The 20,146-nt window shown below is 26.4% G+C and overlaps 2 protein-coding genes across 4 annotated transcripts; one reads left to right on the forward strand and one right to left on the reverse strand.

Annotated features, from left to right (window-relative positions):
• Positions 1-9,963: 9,963 nt before the first annotated feature.
• On the reverse strand, positions 9,964-11,548 carry LOC108488549 (coumaroyl-CoA:anthocyanidin 3-O-glucoside-6''-O-coumaroyltransferase 1-like). 2 transcript variants are annotated; one of them, XM_053029831.1, is made up of 2 exons: positions 10,615-11,548; positions 10,359-10,481 (listed from the first exon to the last, which is right to left on the reverse strand). In XM_053029831.1, the coding sequence occupies exons 1-2, from the start codon at positions 11,428-11,430 to the stop codon at positions 10,479-10,481; spliced, it is 819 nt and encodes a 272-aa protein (XP_052885791.1). In that variant the 5' UTR covers positions 11,431-11,548; the 3' UTR covers positions 10,359-10,478. The 2 variants fall into 2 exon arrangements, with proteins under 2 accessions (XP_017648319.1, XP_052885791.1); XM_017792830.2 differs by having other exon boundaries at positions 9,964-11,548.
• A 2,216-nt stretch (positions 11,549-13,764) lies between these two features.
• On the forward strand, positions 13,765-15,850 carry LOC108487039 (triphosphate tunnel metalloenzyme 3). 2 transcript variants are annotated; one of them, XM_017791252.2, is made up of 2 exons: positions 13,765-14,692; positions 15,616-15,850. In XM_017791252.2, the coding sequence occupies exon 1, from the start codon at positions 14,072-14,074 to the stop codon at positions 14,675-14,677; it is 606 nt and encodes a 201-aa protein (XP_017646741.1). In that variant the 5' UTR covers positions 13,765-14,071; the 3' UTR covers positions 14,678-14,692; positions 15,616-15,850. The 2 variants fall into 2 exon arrangements, with proteins under 2 accessions (XP_017646741.1, XP_017646742.1); XM_017791253.2 differs by lacking the exon at positions 15,616-15,850 and adding an exon at positions 15,395-15,597.
• Positions 15,851-20,146: the final 4,296 nt, after the last annotated feature.

The raw sequence follows: 20,146 nt of genomic DNA on the forward strand, positions 1-20,146 counted from the left end.
ACCATATTTGGTAATTTGCTTTTGTTGGTAAATTTTTTGAGAAAAATGGAAACTATAGTATTGAAAGGTGGGTAAATTTGGGAAAGTTTATGAATTTTTAAATTAGAATTTGGTTTAAATTTGTGTTTAAATTAAGTAAAAGGTTTTATTTATCTTAAAATTTGGAACTTATATTTAATTTTTATTTGAAATTAAATTTGGTTTAATTTTAAATTAAAATTTATAAAAATGTGAATGGTTAAAATGCCAAAATTTTTGATCCTATTTTATTTAAATTTGGAATATTTTAATTTGAAAATATTGTGAAAAACTGTTAAGAATGAAATAAAGATTAATGTGGATTTTGTAAAAGATTGCCTCATTTTTGAAATTGAGAGATTCATCTGGAATGAAAATTTCTTTAAATAATTTATTGAATTAAGGTTTTAAAATTATCGAACAGTTTCAAATGGATTAGAAATATTTTATAAGGGATTCTTTGTTGTTAGTTTAAAACAAAAGAATAAATTTATTTAGTTTAGTGAAAAATTTTTAAATTCAAATTTTAACATGAATCAAATCTGAACAGGCTACTTTAAAATATTTTAATCTATAAATTTCTTTTTGTTTAAAAAAAAAATAAAATATCAATGAAATAATTTTAAATCAAAAATATTTGACAATTTAATTAATAGTTTTTAGTAAATTTAAATTCTATTATTAGAATTAAAAATTGCTTGTAAATTTTCAAAAAAATTTAATATAAGAAATAATTTGAAATAGTTGATAAAAAATGGTGACAAATAAAATTTATTTAAGTATAAAAATTAATAATTAAATTCGAAAAATAAAAATTTTATCCAATTAAATAATTAATGGTAAAGTATAAACAAAAAACTTAATTAGAATAAATAACAATAATTGTTAAAATTAAAAGGCAAATCAAAGTAAAAAAAAAATTAAAACTAAAAAAGAAACAATTATTAAATTGATTAAAATAACAATTTAAAAATTTTAAAGAAAAAATTTAAACAAATGATAATTAAAATTTAAACAAAGGCCAAAAAATTAGATTTTTAGGAAATTTTTAACAATAAACATTAAATATAACCATTTCCAAAACTTGCAGTAAATTAGTAACCAAATCACATAAGTAATTAAATATAAAAAAATTTGACGGGTTAAATACAAAAAAAAAAAAACAAACATTTTCAGAAATTTAAAATATTTAAAACTAAAAAATACAAAAAAATATAAAATTAATTTATATTAACAAAAACAATTTTAATCCAATTAATAAGAAATTTTAAAAAAAATTATAAAATTATTATTCAACATTATATTTGAAATAATTTAATAAATTTTTATTTATTTATATATAAATAAAATTTAAAATTTTTTAAAAAAATATTAAAAACATAATTAAACATAAAACAATTTTCCATAAATTAAATTAAAAAACCTTGGAAACATTTAAAATTTAAATTTCATAAATTCAGTTAAAATTTAATTAAAAAAATTAATAAATAAATTTAAATAATAAATCATATTAATTATAATTTTTAAAAAATTAAATTCTAAATCAATAAATTAAAATATTTAAAAATTTAATAAATTTATACCTTTAATTAAAAAATTATTAATAAAATAAATCATTCAATTGGTAATTAAAATTTATATAATTTTAATTTAAATATTTAAAATTAAAGTTAAGAAATTATTTTAAGAAAAAATGACAAAAAATAAGAAAATTAACTATAGACAAATTAAATTTAAATATCTAAAAATAACTTTAAAATTTGTAAAAGATTTTAAAAAAAATAAAAATGAAATATTAAAAAAGTAAAAATGATAAACATAAAACATTTAAAACTTTTTTTAATTATATGAATTTTAAATATAAAATAAAAATAATAAAATTTTAATTTAAATTATTCAAAAAATAATTAAAATATTTATTTTTTATTTAAATATTAATTAAAATTTTAAAAAAATTTTTAATTTTAAAAATAAAATTTTAAGGTTTACAACAATTTTAAATTTTAGTTTTATTACATGGCCCAAATTAATTATTTACATTCATATTAAAATTTTTAATATTAAAACTTTGAAAAAATTTAACTTTAAAATTTATATTTTTTTAATTATAAATTTAAATTTTAAATATTATTTAATAAATTTAAAATTTATTTTAAATTTATAATTAATTAAAATTTTAAAATTTAAAATTATAAAATTTTAAATTGTTTAATTTAATTTACAAATTAATTAAAAAATAATTTTAAAAATATTAGTTTAAATATTTAAATAAATAAAAAATTTTAAAAATATATTTATAAAATAAATTTTTACAAAAAAATAAAGAAAATTTATTTTTTAAATTTTAAAATAAACATATATTAAATTTAAATAATTTATAAACTTTACACTTATTATAAAATAAATATATTAATATTTAAATATAAAATATTTTATTATTATTTAAATATTAATAAGTTTTTTATAAATTACAAATACTTAAATTTAAATCCTTACTTTAATCAGAAAGTTTTAAATAGAAATAATTTAAATATTTTAATAATATTAACCATTAAAGCAATAAATCTTTTAATTAATTAATTTAAAAATTAATTTAATTAATTTTAATAAATTAAATTGTAATAATCTAAAATTTTAAAATTTATCAATTTAATATTTTTTATGGTTTTAATTTTTTATTTTGATAATTTTTGTTTTAAATTATATATTTTTTCATTAAATATTTAAAAATTTAAAATATTTTTAAAATTAAATTTAATAGTTTTAAATTTATTTCCAAATTTAAAAAATTAGTTATTTAAAAATTTAATTTTCTTTTTTAATATAAATAAAATTTTAATAATTAAATTTTAATACAAAATTTTAAATTTAATAATTGTTAAAAATTTAAATAGAAAATACAAGTTTCGAATTTAACCATTAATTAACATTTAGCCATCTGTTATTTCATGTTTATACTAAATTTTTCAAAAATTCAATAAAAATTAAAAATTAGTAATTTAAAAAGAAATTTAAACTAAAATTATCTACCGTTTAAATTTAAATTGTTTAAAAAAACTAAAGTTTAATTTGGTTCAAAATACATTTATAAAATTATTAACTTCAAAAAGTTAAAAATTATTTAGTTAAAAAGAAAATTAATGTCGAATATAAAACAATTTTAAATCTTATATTTTTTTCAAAAAATAGATTTTAAATTAATAACTATTTAAATAAAATACATAGATAATTTAAATTTAATATTAAAAAAATTTATAAAAAAAATTTTTAACAAGAAGAATAATAATAAAAATTTCAAAAAAAAAGTTTCTTTTTTTAAAGAATAAATCTTTGATTGAAAATTTAGGGTTTTCAATGCCAATTTGGTTTACATTTTGCCTGCTAATCCAACTTTAATTCAGTTGTATACAGTTTAAAAGAGCAGAGAAGGGCTTAAAGTGTTTAAAATTTAAGGTAATAACCTTGATCAGTTACAAGAATTTACTAGATAAGTTTTTTTTAAGTATGGGTTAAATTTTCTTTAAATTTCCTGTATTATAAAATTCTTCCAAAATGTAAATTTTTTATTAAAATTTCTTATTGTTCAATCTTTTCCATACCTTTATTTTAAATTATATTTGGTAAATAATAATTGGACTTTTATGTTTACTTTCACGAAATTTAGTTTAAAAATTTGGCATTTTAAAAATTTAAAATTTGAAAATTAGATGCCGGTATTTAATTAATTTTCATAAAATTTTGTTGTTATAAATTTTTAAATTATAAAGTTTTTGGGTTCATTATATTAAAAATTTATTAAATTTTTATTTTGTTAAAGAGAAAAAAAGATTTAAAGTTTATTTCTAAATTCCTTCCATATGATTTATAACATTAATAACTTTTTGGCAAATATTAAATTAATTATTTAAAGCCTTAAATAAATTTTATAATAATTGGCCATAATTATCAAATTTCAAATAAATTTTCATTTTTTTGTAAAATAAAAAATTAATTAATTTTAAAGTTTAAGTTTTATCCACAATTCCTAAATTTAAATGTTCTTTAAAAAATTAAAACCTCTAATTTATTTATCTACTATCTTTCAAGAAATATTAGATTTAAATCTTCCAACCATTAAAAAATTGAAGATTTAACCTTAATAAAAAAACGTATTTTCAAAACTAATACTTTCAATGGGTTCAAAATTTGTTCATAAAATTGGAAATTAAAGACCATTTTGGTTTGGAAGACTTAAACTTATACATAATCATAATAATTCATGAATTTCTTGTTGAGGAAAATAAAGGTCAAGAATTTGAAGAATTTAATTCTGAATTTTTAATTCAATTCACATTTCATCCAACTAAAATTAAATTATAATAATATTATTAAATAAATTGTACAAAATAATTTATATTTTAAAATTTCCTTTCCCATCAACTATTTTCCAAATTATTATTTAAGATAATTTATATAATTAATTTAATATATATAACATTTTTAATTTAATTAATTATTATAATTTATAAATAATTAAAATTTTTTTAAATTAAATACTCATTAACTTTTATAATTTTCGATAAATATTGTTAAACTCAATTTCCATTCAATTTTAAATAAAATTAAAAATTTTTAATGAATTTAAACTTATTCAGGTTGTCCAATTTAGTACCAAATTTGTTAACCTGCAAAATGCTGCTTAAGTGGATTTGAAATTATTAGTTTATCTAAACATGTGTTAAATTTTAAATCACTAACAATTTTAAAACAAACAATGATTTCAATTATTTCCTTTACAAGAAATTCCCAAAACCAGTTCCTATTTAGCCATAGCTTATACCCATTTACTAAGGAAATTCCAATACTCTTCCTAATTTTTTTATTTTCCATTTTATGCCCATTTTTCTAAACCCTTAATTATTAATTAGGAATGTATGTATGAAAATGTTATTATGAGGGATTCAATTCTACATTGGTCAATTAACCATGGTAACTTCCCTTAAGGTTTAAAGCTTTAATCATGTTCCTTTAATAGTGAACATTTATCTAGTCCCCCAATTTATTTTCTATTTTTTTTTTTTTTCAATACTTTATGATTTTTCATTGGTTGAATATGGCCCTTCATTCATATATTTGAAAATTTTTTTCTAAATTTTAGCTACACTGTTTTCAAAATGTTTTCACATTTTCCGCAATTTTTAAAAAATTTATTTATTAACTTTTTCCAAATAAAATTTTCGAAATTTTTTCCAAACAATTTCACATTTTGTTTATAATTTATCAATTGGTAAGACCTTGGGAATTCAAAGTTAGATGAAAGGGTTTCTGGTAATTAAAAAATTTGCACACCATGTTATATAGGCCAAAGAGTAATGAATAACCTTTAATTATGCTTTAGATTGTGATTTCCTTGTAAATTCAACAATTGAATATAATTTATTCTACTGTTTACTCCTTTCTTATACCTTTCAAATCAAATGCCTAAAAGGAAACAATTTACAGAGGACCTTGTTTAATTATTTATTAGTTTATTTATTTTTCAAATTTAGAATTTGAAATTTAAAAAATGGTTTTTATTTTTGGAACTTGCATGCAAAATTTTAAGGATATTTAAATACAATAATTAAAATCAAAAAGTAATAAATTGTTAAATAATTCAAAATTTTAAAAAAGGGATGAAAAATTAGTTAATTAACTAAACCTTTCTAAATTAAACCGATTTTTAGATTAAAATTATTTGGATTTCAATATCCTTCATTGGGTTGTATTAGATTTTGTATGACAGTTTTAAAATAAGGAATTAATTCCTTAAACAAAATTTTTATATTTTCCAAGTTAATGTTCCAATAAATTTGTTTATCACCGGTGGCTATTAAGTTGCTCTATGAAATAAGAATAAAAATTAAAATAAATTTTACTTTAAAAGTGTTATTTAAAATGTGATATTAATATGTTAAATATGATTAAATTAATTTTAGTTTCATAATTGTTAATTCATGTTTCAAATTTTTCCTATTTTTAAATTAAATAATTTATTTTATAATAAATTTCCTAAATAATTATTTTTAAATCTTAAAGGTAAATTTTTAACATGATTCCATCTATATTATAAAATTTTAATGTTATTATTGAAAATTATAACAAACCTAATTTTTAAAATTAGCAAAGTTTTTTTTAAATGCTTTGAAAAATCTTTAATTCCAAAATTTTAAAAGATATTATATAATGGATTTTTCAAAATTATGAAATTAACTTTTTAATATTAAATTCTATAAATTCAAATTAGTAACCTTAAAAATAATTAAAATAACTTTCTATAATATTCTAGTGGGTCAAAAAAAAGTTTTTTGTTTTTTAATTATTTGAATTGGGATATCGAAATAATTTGAAATGGAAAAAAATTTCAAAATACTATAAAAAATGGTATTTATTTCCAAAAGGTTTGGTTTCAGTATAGAATTTTGAAATTTTGGAATGTTTAATTATTATAATCCTTCTAAAATTAATATGAATTTAAAATGTTTATGTTCAAATTTTAGGATTGTAGATAATCTTTATACAATTTGTTTGAATAAATTTAATAGTAATTATGTACAAATGGGATTTTTCAAACATTCTAATTTTATTATTATTTTAACCAATTACCAAATTTATAAAATTAATTCTATAATAATTTAATTTGCAATTAACTAACCAAGTTTAAGAAATAAGATTAGGGCCCTTTTCATAATTTAAAATTTTTCCTTTTAAACCATAACCAAATACTTAAATATCTCCTAAGATTACCCTTTTTTTTATCATCCAATTACTTGAATAATTTCCAATTGCTTAAAAATTGTTTTTTTCCCATTTGGTTAAAATTAATTGATTTTTCAAATGTTTCCGCCTTATAACATTAAAATTTGGTCCATAAACTTTTAAAACTTATTTAAAATTAATCAAGAATTCTTTGGAATTGTAACAGAAAATAAATTTAAAATGGGATAGGAAACTTAACATTTTTGAAACCAATTAATGGGCCTTTTGGGTTAAAAGATTGAAGGATAAATTTGGTGTATTAAATATCTTTAAATTTGTAATTATATTAAAATTCATGATATTAATGTGCTGTTCCAAATTTTTATTAAATTTAGTTAAAAATTTTACATTAACCAACATTATAAATTTTCATAAGGTGATAAATAATTTAATGAAATAAAATGTCCGAATTAGGATCACGTGGAAAACCATATGAAAGGATTCCTCATGTTACCTAGAAGATCTTCTTGGCTATCAAATTTCCAATTTTTAAAAATTATTATAAGAATTTTGCTATTTTACCTTTTTCTAACATTTTTAAATTCTAACAATCTATTTATTTTTTTTTTTAATTGGTCTAAATTTTTAAGCTTTTAGAATTGAAATAACACTTTATTAAGTAATTATCAAGCTCAGAAAAGTCATTAGAATTAAGATTAATATTTAAATGCCTTATAACATAATAAAATCTTTGAAGGAATTTTTAAAGTTGGTATTTGGAGTTTGAGGAACTTTCCATTGCATTTGCCGTGAGACTAATAACTTAAAGTGTCAATTTTTGGCATTTAGGTTAAATTATTTGTATTTCAAAAATTTTGTTTCATTAATTAAATATTAATTGAGTATCTAATAATCTTTCCTGGTCATTAAAATTGAAGTGGTTTATTGGAAATAAATGAATTAGGAAATTTAAAAAGGAATGGGTAATTTAAAAATTTTTGATTAACCAATTTCCTTATTAGTCAATATGAAATTATTTACCCTATATTAAAATTACTAGTTTAAGAAAAAATTGTTATAAAATGTATTTAAATTTAGCAAACTAATTTTTTATTTTTTTTCAAAAATGTTGGAACTATAGAATCATTGGATATTAAACCTAATAGATTCAGGTTTTGCTTAGTTTAATGGTTGTTTGTGTTGAAAAGGAAGGTAATTCTCCAATAATTAAAAAAAATTTATTCAATTAGTTTATTTGCATATAAACTAACGAGTGTTAAGTTTTATTTACAAAATACGAATCAATTATAAATAGGTTTAAATTTGAAATTATGAAATGTGTATATTTTTTCCTTTAGATTTTTTGGTTTAAATAAATATTTATTTTTCATCCATTAAGATTTAATTCCATAACAAATTGTTAAGGCCTTAAACTATTTCGTAATATAAATTTGCATATAAAATTTTTAAAAATTTCATTTGGTATTATTTATTATTTTTAAGTTCAGTTTAATTTATAATTTGATTAGTTGGTTGAAATTTGAGGTCTTAATTAGTAATTAATTAATAAATGGATTTAAATTAATATTCCTTAAATGTGGTTAATTCCTTTTAATTAATTTTTACAATATTAATTGACTAAATTCATTATTCAAAACTTTAGTAAGATAATCAGGTTAGCTTTGTATCAAAATTTTTAAATTAAATTAATTATCTTATGTTAAAAATTAAATTTGCTTTAGACTTTTGAAATTAATTCTGTTTCCAAAATTCCTGTGTTTGTTTTGAAATTATTCTTAATTGTGTTGGTTGTTTGGAAAATTAACTTGAACACGGCATATGGTTAATGGTGTAATTAATATTTCAATTGTAAAAATAACATGTTTATATTATTCAATTTATTTAAATGCGATGAAGTGGATGACACTTAGTTCTATTGATACTATCCAAATCTAAACCACCTAAAACATTAAATAAATAACAAATGTAATATCATCATGCATAGTACCATCTACTTTATAATCCATTTTAAAAAGATTTAATAAACTACTTAGATACAAGCTTACAAGTATTAAACCTTTAATTTATTTGATAAGTATTATTACTAATACAATTATTTAATCATTCCAATTTATTAAAATTTTTCCACTATAATTTTAAATTTTTATTTTTTTTAATTTTTTGGTTATTTAAAAAATTTTACTTAAAAATATTTTAATTTTAAATTTTTTTAAATTTTGCATTTTCAATTTAATTTAAAAAAAAATTTAGTATTTGAGGTGTTGTGTCATAACTCATTGGATATGACATCTTATTACCTCGAGATAAGATTTTTTTTGCAAATAAGGCGATGCTTGGTGTTTGGAAATTTCGAGAAAGTAGTGCCTTAACTTATTGGGTTGCCACTTTTCTCGTTGAATTCAAATAATTAAGCACCCTTCTAAGTTTTTTAAAAGGTTTTCTAAATGCAAGCTAGTATCTTGGAATTTTAAAGCAATATGTCCTAACTTATTGGATATAGCGTTTTGTTGCTTCGAGATAGGAATTTCAAAAAAGGGGATAACTTAATGTTAATACTTTGACGCTAGTGAATCTCAATTTTCAAAGTTAAAATATTTTAAAGAGGACTACATCTTAATTTTTTTTTCTTTCGACATTAAAGACATTTGATAATCAATTAGGTACCAATTTTTGGGCGTTACGAGGGTGCTAATCCTTCCTCGTACGTAACCGACTCCTGAACCCGTTCTTTTACTTCGTGGACCAAAACTAATGATTTTAAAACAAAATGTTTTAAAGGTGATCCAATCACACCTAAAAAGATTGGTGGCGACTCCCGTTTTTATTTTTAAAATCGATTCCCATTTTCCAAAGCTCGATTTGAAAATGGTTTCGACAGCTCTCAACACTATATTAAACATAAGCTAGACTTTCTGGGATCAAACTAAGCACAAAAGTTATACTTGAAGCTCCGAAATCCTTTTAAGATTTAATACACTTAAAGTAGGTTACGCCATAGGTTGTTGACAAGCCACAATACACCAAACTGCACTTTAATGATGAACCAAATCAAGAATCTGGCTCTCAATCAGAAGCCAGGACCGAGTAGAGATCCATTCCTCCAATCTGAGGAATAGCCATACATAGATAGGAGTCATACCATGATGGACAATGAACAACACATGAACTCTGAGATAACTGGCAGTAAGGAAGAAACACAGGAGAAAATGAGGCTAATTTTTTTTTGTATTTATCGGTTCTCATTAAATTCCAGCAGGCAAGTAATATTTAATAATAATTGTTACAATTGCAGTAACTTTAATAAGTCCTGTGGAAATTAGAATTGAAGATATCCAATTCATGAGGAGCAAGTGCTAACCCAAATTCAATACTACCTTCCTCCTCTCTACTCTCTGCAATAGAAAACAGAGAAAGAGATCCCAACGACCCAATGTTGGCAACCTCCGTCTTTCTAGGCCTTCCCCACCCAAAATCTATCTTATATAATTCGAATTTTGGTGATGCTGAAACCATGATAGGAGGGTGTCTACTTTTGAATATTTCCCTTCTTTCTGCCCCTTTCAGTGGTCCTTTGTACGTTTCCATAACTTCTCTTCCAATGGCCTTGCCTGCCACCACAATTCCAGTTTCTCCAATCAGCGCACTTCTCTTAACTGCTACGGTGCGTGCTATAGTACAGTTCCCAAAGTATGTGGCAGGTAATTTTAAGTGGCCTCTGCAATCTACTGCAAATAGGAAATAAGAAAGCTCATCGGAGTAATCAGCTGATGAGATTTGTTGTGTTACCGTTATTTCTTGTAATTTTGTCAAACAAACCCACATGTAAGTACATGTTACTACGAATGTTGAAATACTTACAGGCTCGGACCCGTTGTCTTCCACGCAACCTTTTTTTATCAAATCTTTCAATAACTCAACTTGAGACCGTTTGATAGTACAAGTGATTCGAAGCTTTTTGATGGGATTGTTAGATAAATCCTCGAAATTCCACTTCCGCTTCATGAAAAGAGATGCTAGTCCTAAAGGGTCTTCAATCAAATCCCTACTGCTGAAATCGGGTAAGGGATTGTTGAGACAAGTCAAATCCCCTTGAGACTGCTGAATGGATGCCCATGATTTCATAAAATGAGCAAGTGTTCTACCGTCACCCGCAACATGGCAAAAGCCAACTCCAATTGAAATGCCTTGGTTCGGAAATAGAGTGACTTGAATGGCCATAAGGGGCATCTTTTGTATGCAACCACTCGACGTCTTACTTGCAATCGCAGGCAGTAACTTGGGGAGAAGAAGTTGAAATTCTTGAAAATGTCTGGCGTGATCGCCTGCGAGATGGCTAAAATCAGCTGTGGATTCATTGACGAAAAACGAAACAGAATCACCCTGTGTATAGAGAATATAAGGGATTTGAGGAGGCGCAGGGAACACAAGATTACCGGCGAAAGGAAAGAAACGTTGAAGAGTGAGGGAGAGAGATGTTTTGAGAGAGGGGAGAGTGGTTTGCATGAAATACGAGGTAGGGTGCGGGAATTCATAGAAAAATAGGCGTTGGAAGGGAGAGGAACCAAGGAACTGAATGTCGAAGAAGGTGAGAGGGAGAGAGGTTGTGGGAACTGAACCTGGTGGTGGAGATACATCTTCCACCATCTTCGTACATCTCTCTGCTAGGGTTGCCATTGCTTGGAGTAGTGTTAGAAATTGTTTTCCCTTTCAATCAAAAAGATCTATGTCGTATAGTTTAGGGATCGAGTTTCGGACATAGATTTTGGGTTTTTGAAGACTTTAGATCCAGGTTCATGATTTATAATAATAAAAAATTATTAAAATTATACATCAATTAAAAAAATTGTTAAAATATTATTAAATAATTAAAAAATAATGATAGTAATAATTCATAAAATAATTTGTACAGCCTTGACAGCCAAAGTGTAACATGGATGGCTTTTTTCTTTTACATAATTAGTTGAAAAGGATCACATCCAATCAAAGTGTTTAGGTTTCTGTGGCATGAGTAATCCTTTATGCTATACTAATTATGTAAAAATATTTATGTAAAAAAAGTTTATTTAAGATATTTTGATTGAAATGGTAATTTTCAAGTTTTAGATTATATATTTTTCAGGTACGCATTTTATAAGTTTTATATAAAAGGATAACAGTCGGATACCCCGATTTATCTAACAATCAAAATAACAGTTGTTAAATATTTTAAGTTATCGTATTTAAGTCGATTAACTAACTACGCCACACATTGTACCGACAGTAATTCCTTTCCTGGTCTTATGAAACTATTGTGAATTAGAACTTTAGAAAAAATCCAAGCGTTTAACTGCTTTATGGAATATGAGGATTTTATTAATACCAAAATTATATAATTTTGATATTTTTAAACCATTAAACCCACAACATGGGTTTAATATGTAGAACTTTGTTTAGACCTTTTTCTTTTTTGTTTTTTTTTTTTACAATCTATCTCAAATAGTTAAAGAAATTGAACTTATGTCATTTTATATTGACAATTATATCGATACCAACTTAGTTAAGACACACTCAAATATTAAAGAAATTGAATATATCAATATTATATTTGTTATGAATATTACAAATAACATCTAAATTTCTTATAATAAAATACAAGTTAATTTTAAATAACATAAGCAAAATTCAACATGTAAAAGTTTTATATGAATTAAAAGTTTATTAAATAAAAAATAAAATGGTATTAAGTAAAAAATTAAAATAACCATAAAATTATTTAATATTATAAAAGAAAATACTTGAACACATGCATTAAAAATAAAATAAAATAATTAACAAATTCATAAAATTAGAACAATGATTGGGATAAACACCAACTCTAACTGTCTTACTCTTTGCTACGGAGATAATATTTTTTAGCCTATAGTGTTCTAGTCTTTTTATCAATTCTAGCTCAAGCATCAGAGAGAGATCTCAAGTCAAGCTCATCACATTTGATATTTTCAACTTCATTAATTGAATGAATGAAACAACAAAGTGGAAGATACTTTTGAAAGTCTTTTTGGATAAAAAAATCTTTAAAATCTTTTTATATTTACTTTTTATTTTTTCTTAAAAATTTTATATTTACTTTTTGAGAATATTAAGATTTTTAAATTTTCTTATAATTTTTATAATTAGGACTAAAATGATAAATTTTGTAAATATTAGGAGTTAAATTTATTTTTAGATTTAAAATCAAATTAATAGATTGTGCAAATATTATAGGCCTAAATTTATTATTAGACCAATAAAACAAAGCCCACGTTAGACTTCCATTAGGCAATTAACAATTGTTAGGCAACTAATGGAAGAGTGATTGAAATAGTTAATTTTGAAAAGTTGAATGACTAAATTGAAAAAAATTAATAGTTGGGTAACCAAAATAGAACAAACTAAACAGTTAGGTGACTATTCTTGTAGTTTAACCTGTTGGATCTGGTGTCCTAAGTGTAGTATTTTCGTCTAAGAACACTTGTAACTTTTAGAACATATTATTTAATAAAATTATTCATGAATTACATTAATACTTTATATTATTATCCTCAAATAGCTTTTGCACACAAAGCAAATGGAAAGAGATGTTACTCACTAGTTGTCTAATACCTATATATATGGTTAAAATATGCTCCAAGTTCTCATGCTCTTTTAAATTTAGAATTTAATATTTTTACTTTTATTTTTAAGAATTTAAACCTATACTTTTTAGATTTCAAAACTCAAATCTAATTGTTAATACCACCTCAAAATTCTTCTATCAAATTCGCTAGTGTGACTGTTTGAAATTAAAAGAATATTCACTTGGTAGCTATATAATAAAAGAATAATATTATAATAAAATTGAATTTAATAGAAAAATTTTAATAGTATTAACAATTGGACTTACATTTTTAATTTGAAAAGTAGATAATTAAATTACTTGAAATAAAAGTAGGAGGACTAAATTTCAAATGGACAAGGAGTAGGAGGACTTACAGCAAATTTAACCTCTCTATATATATGTTTCCTGCATGCAATGGCCGGTCTCCGCCAGTGACTGCAATTTGAATCAAGAGAATGCAGTAAACCTAATCGCATTATTCTTCTAACTCTTTTTGAAGTACAAGGAAATGCTTAGAAGAAAACCTTCCAAAATCGAAGTCAAGCTCGAGGACAAGCAAGAACTCGAAGATTCCCGCAAACCCTCTCCTCCTCCTCCCTCAACCGCGAACGCCACCTCTTCTTCCTCCCTTCTTCACCTCCTCGATCGCTCCCACCCTAACCCCTCTTCCAAACTTCAACGCATCGGCCTTTCCCCCTAATGGAAGTCGAAGTCAAACTCCGCCTCCAGGACGCCTCCGCCCACCGTCAATTAACCTCCATCCTTTCTCCTTTCCACTCCAAAACCCTCCATCAAGAAAACCTCTTCTTCGACACCCCAGCCAATACCCTTTCCTCTCAACTTTCCGTTCTTCGTCTCCGCTTCCTCAACAAGGACGCCCGCTGCATCGTTTCCCTCAAATCCAAACCTACTCTGGTAGATGGTGTCAGCCGCGTGGCGGAAGATGAGGAGGAACTAGATCCGTGTTCTGCACGCGCTTGCGTGGAGGACCCGGCGAGGTTGGGGAAGATTGAGTCGAGGATTTTGAAGAGGGTTAAAGAGGAATTTGGGGTTGGGGAAGAAGTGGGATTTGTTTGTTTAGGTGGGTTTGAGAATAAACGAGAGGTTTTTAATTGGAAAAATCTGAAGCTGGAAGTGGATGAGACTAAGTATGGTTTTGGGATATGTTATGAGCTGGAATGTGAAAGTGAGGATCCTGATGGCGTTAAGAAATTGCTTGAGGAGTTCTTGAAGGAAAATGGGATTGGTTATTCCTACTCTAAGAGGACAAAGTTTGCTGTTTTTAGGTCTGGGAAATTGCCTTAGCGAAGTGAGTTTGAGGTTAGTTTCTTGCACGGACAGTTAAAAAAAATTAAAAAGTTTATTTTTGCTTGTTTAAATTGGTCTTCAGTTTATTCTTGCTCCTTATATGGATGAAATGAAGGCTGCTTATCATTTTGGGTATTTGGTGATGTTAATTTGTTTGTTTTGTGGTTTCCTGATTATGTTTTGCTTAAATTGCTATGCTGATTTGATTTTATTAAAGTGCCGATAATCTTTTGAAAAAGAAAATATATGAATGCATTGCTTATTCTTCCATATTCACTGTAGTAGCAATTATGTGGAAAAGAGAGAAAACAAGATAACTCCTTTGACAAGTATCAAAACAAGGATACTTTTACTCCTTTGCTAGTAGAAATCATGCAAATCTACATTTGTACTTTCAGGACTCCAAAGCTCATCCATAATGGGACATGAATAGCTGGCTTAAGCTCATTAATGTCTTAAGGAATAATGACTTAGTTCATCAATCTTCGCCTCTTGCAAAGGCTTTTTCTTTTTAATCAAGAAACTATGCAGTGACGCCTTAGACTTACTGCTTTCCTTAGGAGCTTTATCCTAATGAACCTGTGTGATTTCTCTCTGTTCTTTCTGTGTAAAGATTTGCAGTGAGGACAAGTTTAATGGTTGATGTTAATCACTTGACCCTTCATGATGAGAAGGGAATGATCTTGAATGGTTCTTTCTTTTCTGTCTGTCCAGATTTGCAGTGAGGACAAGTTGAGTGGTTGATAATTGTTCCACTGTCCTTGATGAGAAAGGGGTGATCTTGAATTGTTTTCTTTGTAGGCAGTCTAAAACAGTATAGGGGTTAGAAGATAAATAAAGCTTGTATGCTGTATTAATTGAAATGTAATGCGTGCATCATAATAGTGTTTTTGAGTCACTGAGTTGATCTGATAATGTGCTATTTTCATTTGTAGGATGTCCTGCAGTATGATTATCCGCATTGTTCCTTACATACAAGCAATGGTAGAGAAGCAAGGTTTATCATCTTCCTTGCAAAAATAAATGTCAACTTTCACGCAACGCAATTCCGAGACCTTGCATAACATGATTATTATTGCTAGTTATTACTCTTTCGACAAACAGTCAAAGAAGTCTTGTCTCTGTCTTAGTGGCTGTTTCCTATGAATTTCATTTGATTGTGTTTCAGAATTTTGTGTATGCTACGGCTTCTTTTCTCCCATAGCTGCCTCTGATTTGTCTCCAACTTACAGTCTCAAGCTCTAATTACCCATACTACGGTGGGGTGCTTTGAATGCAAAATTTTGTTAGAATTTCCAAATGACCTATGTATGGGTGGAATATTAGGTCGTGATAATCATACATCACCTATCAAATACGAATGGTTAAAGAGCATGGCTTACAGCTAGCATTTAGTCCTTCAGGCCAACCACCTATGACATTTGTACGTAAGAACATGACAGATGCAACAATTTAGGTTCATTCGGAACAAAGGATGGCAACTCTCCTACTCCATGCAAATCACAAACAGCTTGAATCCTCCCTGTCTAATGGCGTGTGATTAGGTTCATTTCCTCTTCTTAGAAGGTGGCTCATTAACCTCTTCATCTTCCTCTTCTTCGTTCTCTTCTTCATCCTCAACATACCCATCATCATTCTCATCGACATCCTCCTCTTCACCACTCCCTCCATCCCCATTGGCTTCAGGGTCATCCTATGGATCCCCTTCCTCACCTGAGAAATCCTCATCAGCTCCATCCTCTTTTTCATCTGCATTATCATCCTCTATATCTTCATCATTACCCTATGTATCACTGACATTTTTGTTTCCTAGACCAGGATGTTTCCATTTTAGAAGTTCATCAAATGGAAACCTGAAAAAAGTCAATCCCACCAACCTGTCAGATTTCCTCTGTAAATTAAAGCTGAAAAAGAAAAAGAATCTCCTTACCTCTCATCTATTGCAGTCAAATTAAGTGGTGAATTCATAGCATTAACCACTGATCTTGTCTACAACAATAATCTTATATATGGTTAGAAAGGATCTAAGCCAACTACATACACTAAATAAATTAACACTGTTAACATAAGTAAGATCAAAGAATATTAACACTCTTTAACATAATTAAGATCAAGGAAACAAGTGGAAGGAAGAGTGGACTACAGACGGGGAGGACAAGAGTGGAAAGAAATTGTTGCAAGTGACTTCAAAGAGGGGTGTAACTGAGACTTCGTGCACTTATGTCAAAATGTATACTTTGCCCCACATCAATAGCAGAGTCTTCTCTTTTTTTCTGCCATTGCAGCTGGTGTAAGTTATTTAGCAGACAAGGGGGTGAAGTGGTTTAAGGTGGTATAGGAGGCTGACTAGCAAGAGGCAAAGCTAGTAAAGGGCTAGGGGGCAGCTTAGTTGTTAGTAAAGGGGTTGTATGTGAAGGTTTACGTGTCCAACTAGGAGAATGGGTGCTAGAAGTAGGCCAAGGAAGCTTAGGTGCTAGGGAGGGAATCGTTTTCTTAAGGGTAGGATACAAGAGGCGCTCACATGCATGGCTAAGTGTAAAATTTTAGTGAGAGTTTTGGGACGAAAAAGTTTTGAGAAGTTCAGCAACATCGGGCTTAAGGTTCTCAATGAAAACAATAAGAGCATAAGAATCCGAGAGTTGGAGTTCGTTGAGGATACCTAAGAAGTCTCCATAGTATTGGTCCATTGTTGCAGTCTGCTTCAAGCGCTCAAACTCTTCCATGGGGTCCTCAAACTCCATAAGTGCAAATTGAGCCTACAATGCTTCCAAATAACAATCCCAGGATAATTTCTTAATCCCTCCTTGGCTCTTGGCATAGTGATAATGCCACTGTAAAGCCCGACCTTCCAAATGCAGCATAATGACACAAAATTTGCTATGGTCAGAAACATTTTCTACTGCAAAATAATGTTCTAGCTTCAAATACCAATTCTTAAAATTATTCCCATTAAACCGAAGACAGTCTCATCGATAGGATCTGGTTGCTCCCGATTCCCAACTACCCGATTGCAAGGGTTTAATGGGTAGCAAAGGGGCATTGCCCCGATCCCCTGCAATTGAACTAGATTCTGGTGAAGAATCTAGTAGGCCTTTTTGGCTCATCATCTACATAAGAAACTTCAGATTGGCTTGTAACTGATCAAAACGACCATCCAACTTTTGGTCCAAGTGCTTCATGTCAGCTTGTGTCTTTGTAACACCCTTACCCGAGTAAACTCGAGTATGAATGTTACATTTTACACTAAACACTCATTTACAATTCCAAATACGTATAAATTGGACTTTTATTAATGATTCCAAGTTCTCATTACACTTTAAAGGGCATAATTAAACTATTAATAAAGTTTAATTGCTTATAAAAGTTTTTTCAGTCTCTTTTAATCCAATTAAAAGTTTTTAACGATAGTTTCATATGTCTTTAGACCGAGGCCTAAATGTAGAAATTTAGTTTCAAAGTTTCCTATTTCGAGATAAATGAGTATAGGTCTCGAGCAAAAGAGCTATTGTCCTAAGACAAAGTATAATATGTCTCGAGAAATTGCATTGTTTTTGTAGATTTTTAGCTTCGAAGTTTTTATGTCTCAAGACCCAGTTTGCATGTCTCGAGACCTAAGACAGGGGACCTGAAATTTTTGCTTTCAAACACTTCTAAACCATACCAAATTTATTCAAAATTAGTCCAAACATTATGTGAAACTCTTAAACTATGTAATATCTCATATTTGCCCATTCAAAACACCAAATATGACAGTATAAGTGCAACTAAACACCTTCTTAATCTATTGTTTCACCTATATATATTGATCTGTCGTGATTTTCACTATTATTTATATCCCTTTTTCACGAAATTTAAGCTTGTTGAATAGCTAAATCAAATCATTTTAGTATTAATTTATGTTTTTACAGTTGAAGTAGTAATTTATGCTTTTTAATAGTTTTTATGACATTTTGATACTTAAATAAGGTTATGTGGTTATGTAGGGTGATTTGGGAGCTAAAGATGCAACTTCAAGCTGAAATTGCTGCCAAAGTCGCAACGACGAAGTATGAAAGTTGTGACATCAAAGACTGACTTGAAAATAGCATCGGGGACAAAACTAGAGTGAATGTCGCGACATCGGGCTATGAAAGTCGCAACATTGAAGATCAAAGCAATGGAAGGCTACAAACTGTAAGGGATGTCACGACGAGCAAGGTGCTCCACATTGTGACGATTCCACAAACACAAAAACTGCATTTTCGAGGGGCAGTTTAGGGTCTTGTTCGGGTTTGAAGTCCTAATTGTTGTATTAATTAGAGAGGCATCTTAGTACTTTGATTTTAGCTTATATAACTGTGTAATCGAAATTAAGGGGTAATTCAAACTTGATCAGATTTTGATACTTTCGATTTCGCTTTTTCGTTATTCTTTAGTTTAGTTTTCTTTTATGTTTTCTTAAGTGGAATTCTTCTATTCTGAAGTTAGACGATTGCAAGTGGAGATTGTTCTAGACGTGTGTTGTTACATTGATTAAATCTATGAGCACTCTCTTCTTTATTCTATTTATTTATATCTTTATCGTTAATTCAATTTAATTGATTGTTTGTATAAATAGTAGAATAAATTTGCACTTTATACTTATCTTGCATGAACCAACTACTGAAGTGGTTAATTAATTAAGTAAATAATTATCTAAATTTGGGTATTTGTTCAAGTTTGCTAAATAACTTAGTATACTAGGATTGACGACCCTAGTAGAATATCTAAATAGGTGAGATCAAAAGGGTATCCTGTTGAGTAAGCAATTAGTGAACTTGTGCTAAGTGGTGAGACTAAAAGGATATCCGCCTAGGTGATACCAAAAGGGTATCTTAGGTAGTAACTCTTAGTAAATATGAGATCGAAAGGTTATTCTTAATTAAGAGTGGTAAATCACTCAGTTAAGGGCAATTAGTGGCTTAGTTGACAATTAGTAATTCGATCAATTCTAGACTAAGTAGCTCGCACCATTGAAACTAGGAATAGGAAGTTCCGATAGTTTATTTTAGATTTAGTTTAATTTCTTTAGTTTTATTATCATCTTAAATTAGAATTTACACTACTAGTCCGTGACTCAATTAGATTAAGAATTGTTTCTAATAATTAATTTAATAATAGTTTTCACCAACTTAGCAAACCTGTAAGTACAATCCTCGAATACTTCCCAATGTTTTGTTCTAAATTAATATATAATTTAAGGTTTAATATTTAAGTAATATATGATTTAAATTTTATTATTTTTAGTTATAATTTTATAATTAATTATTAATATAATTTTAAATTTTATTATAAATATACATATTTAAAATATAAGCCTAAACCCTAAATTTTAAAGTTTTTTTATAAGAAATTACAATCACAACCCAATCAAAGTAAAAGTACAAATACATATATGAGTAAATTACTTAGTGTAGAACCAAGCTATTATATCACAAATAAATTAAA

Source organism: Gossypium arboreum, chromosome 6, assembly GCF_025698485.1.
Source record: "Gossypium arboreum isolate Shixiya-1 chromosome 6, ASM2569848v2, whole genome shotgun sequence".
Classification (NCBI taxonomy): domain Eukaryota; kingdom Viridiplantae; phylum Streptophyta; class Magnoliopsida; order Malvales; family Malvaceae; genus Gossypium; species Gossypium arboreum.

Bases quoted from the DNA above. Each gene is read 5' to 3' on its own strand.
- LOC108487039 (XM_017791252.2), top strand. From the start codon at position 14,072: ATGGAAGTCGAAGTCAAACTCCGCCTCCAGGACGCCTCCGCCCACCGT.
- LOC108488549 (XM_017792830.2), bottom strand. From the start codon at position 11,430: ATGGCAACCCTAGCAGAGAGATGTACGAAGATGGTGGAAGATGTATCT.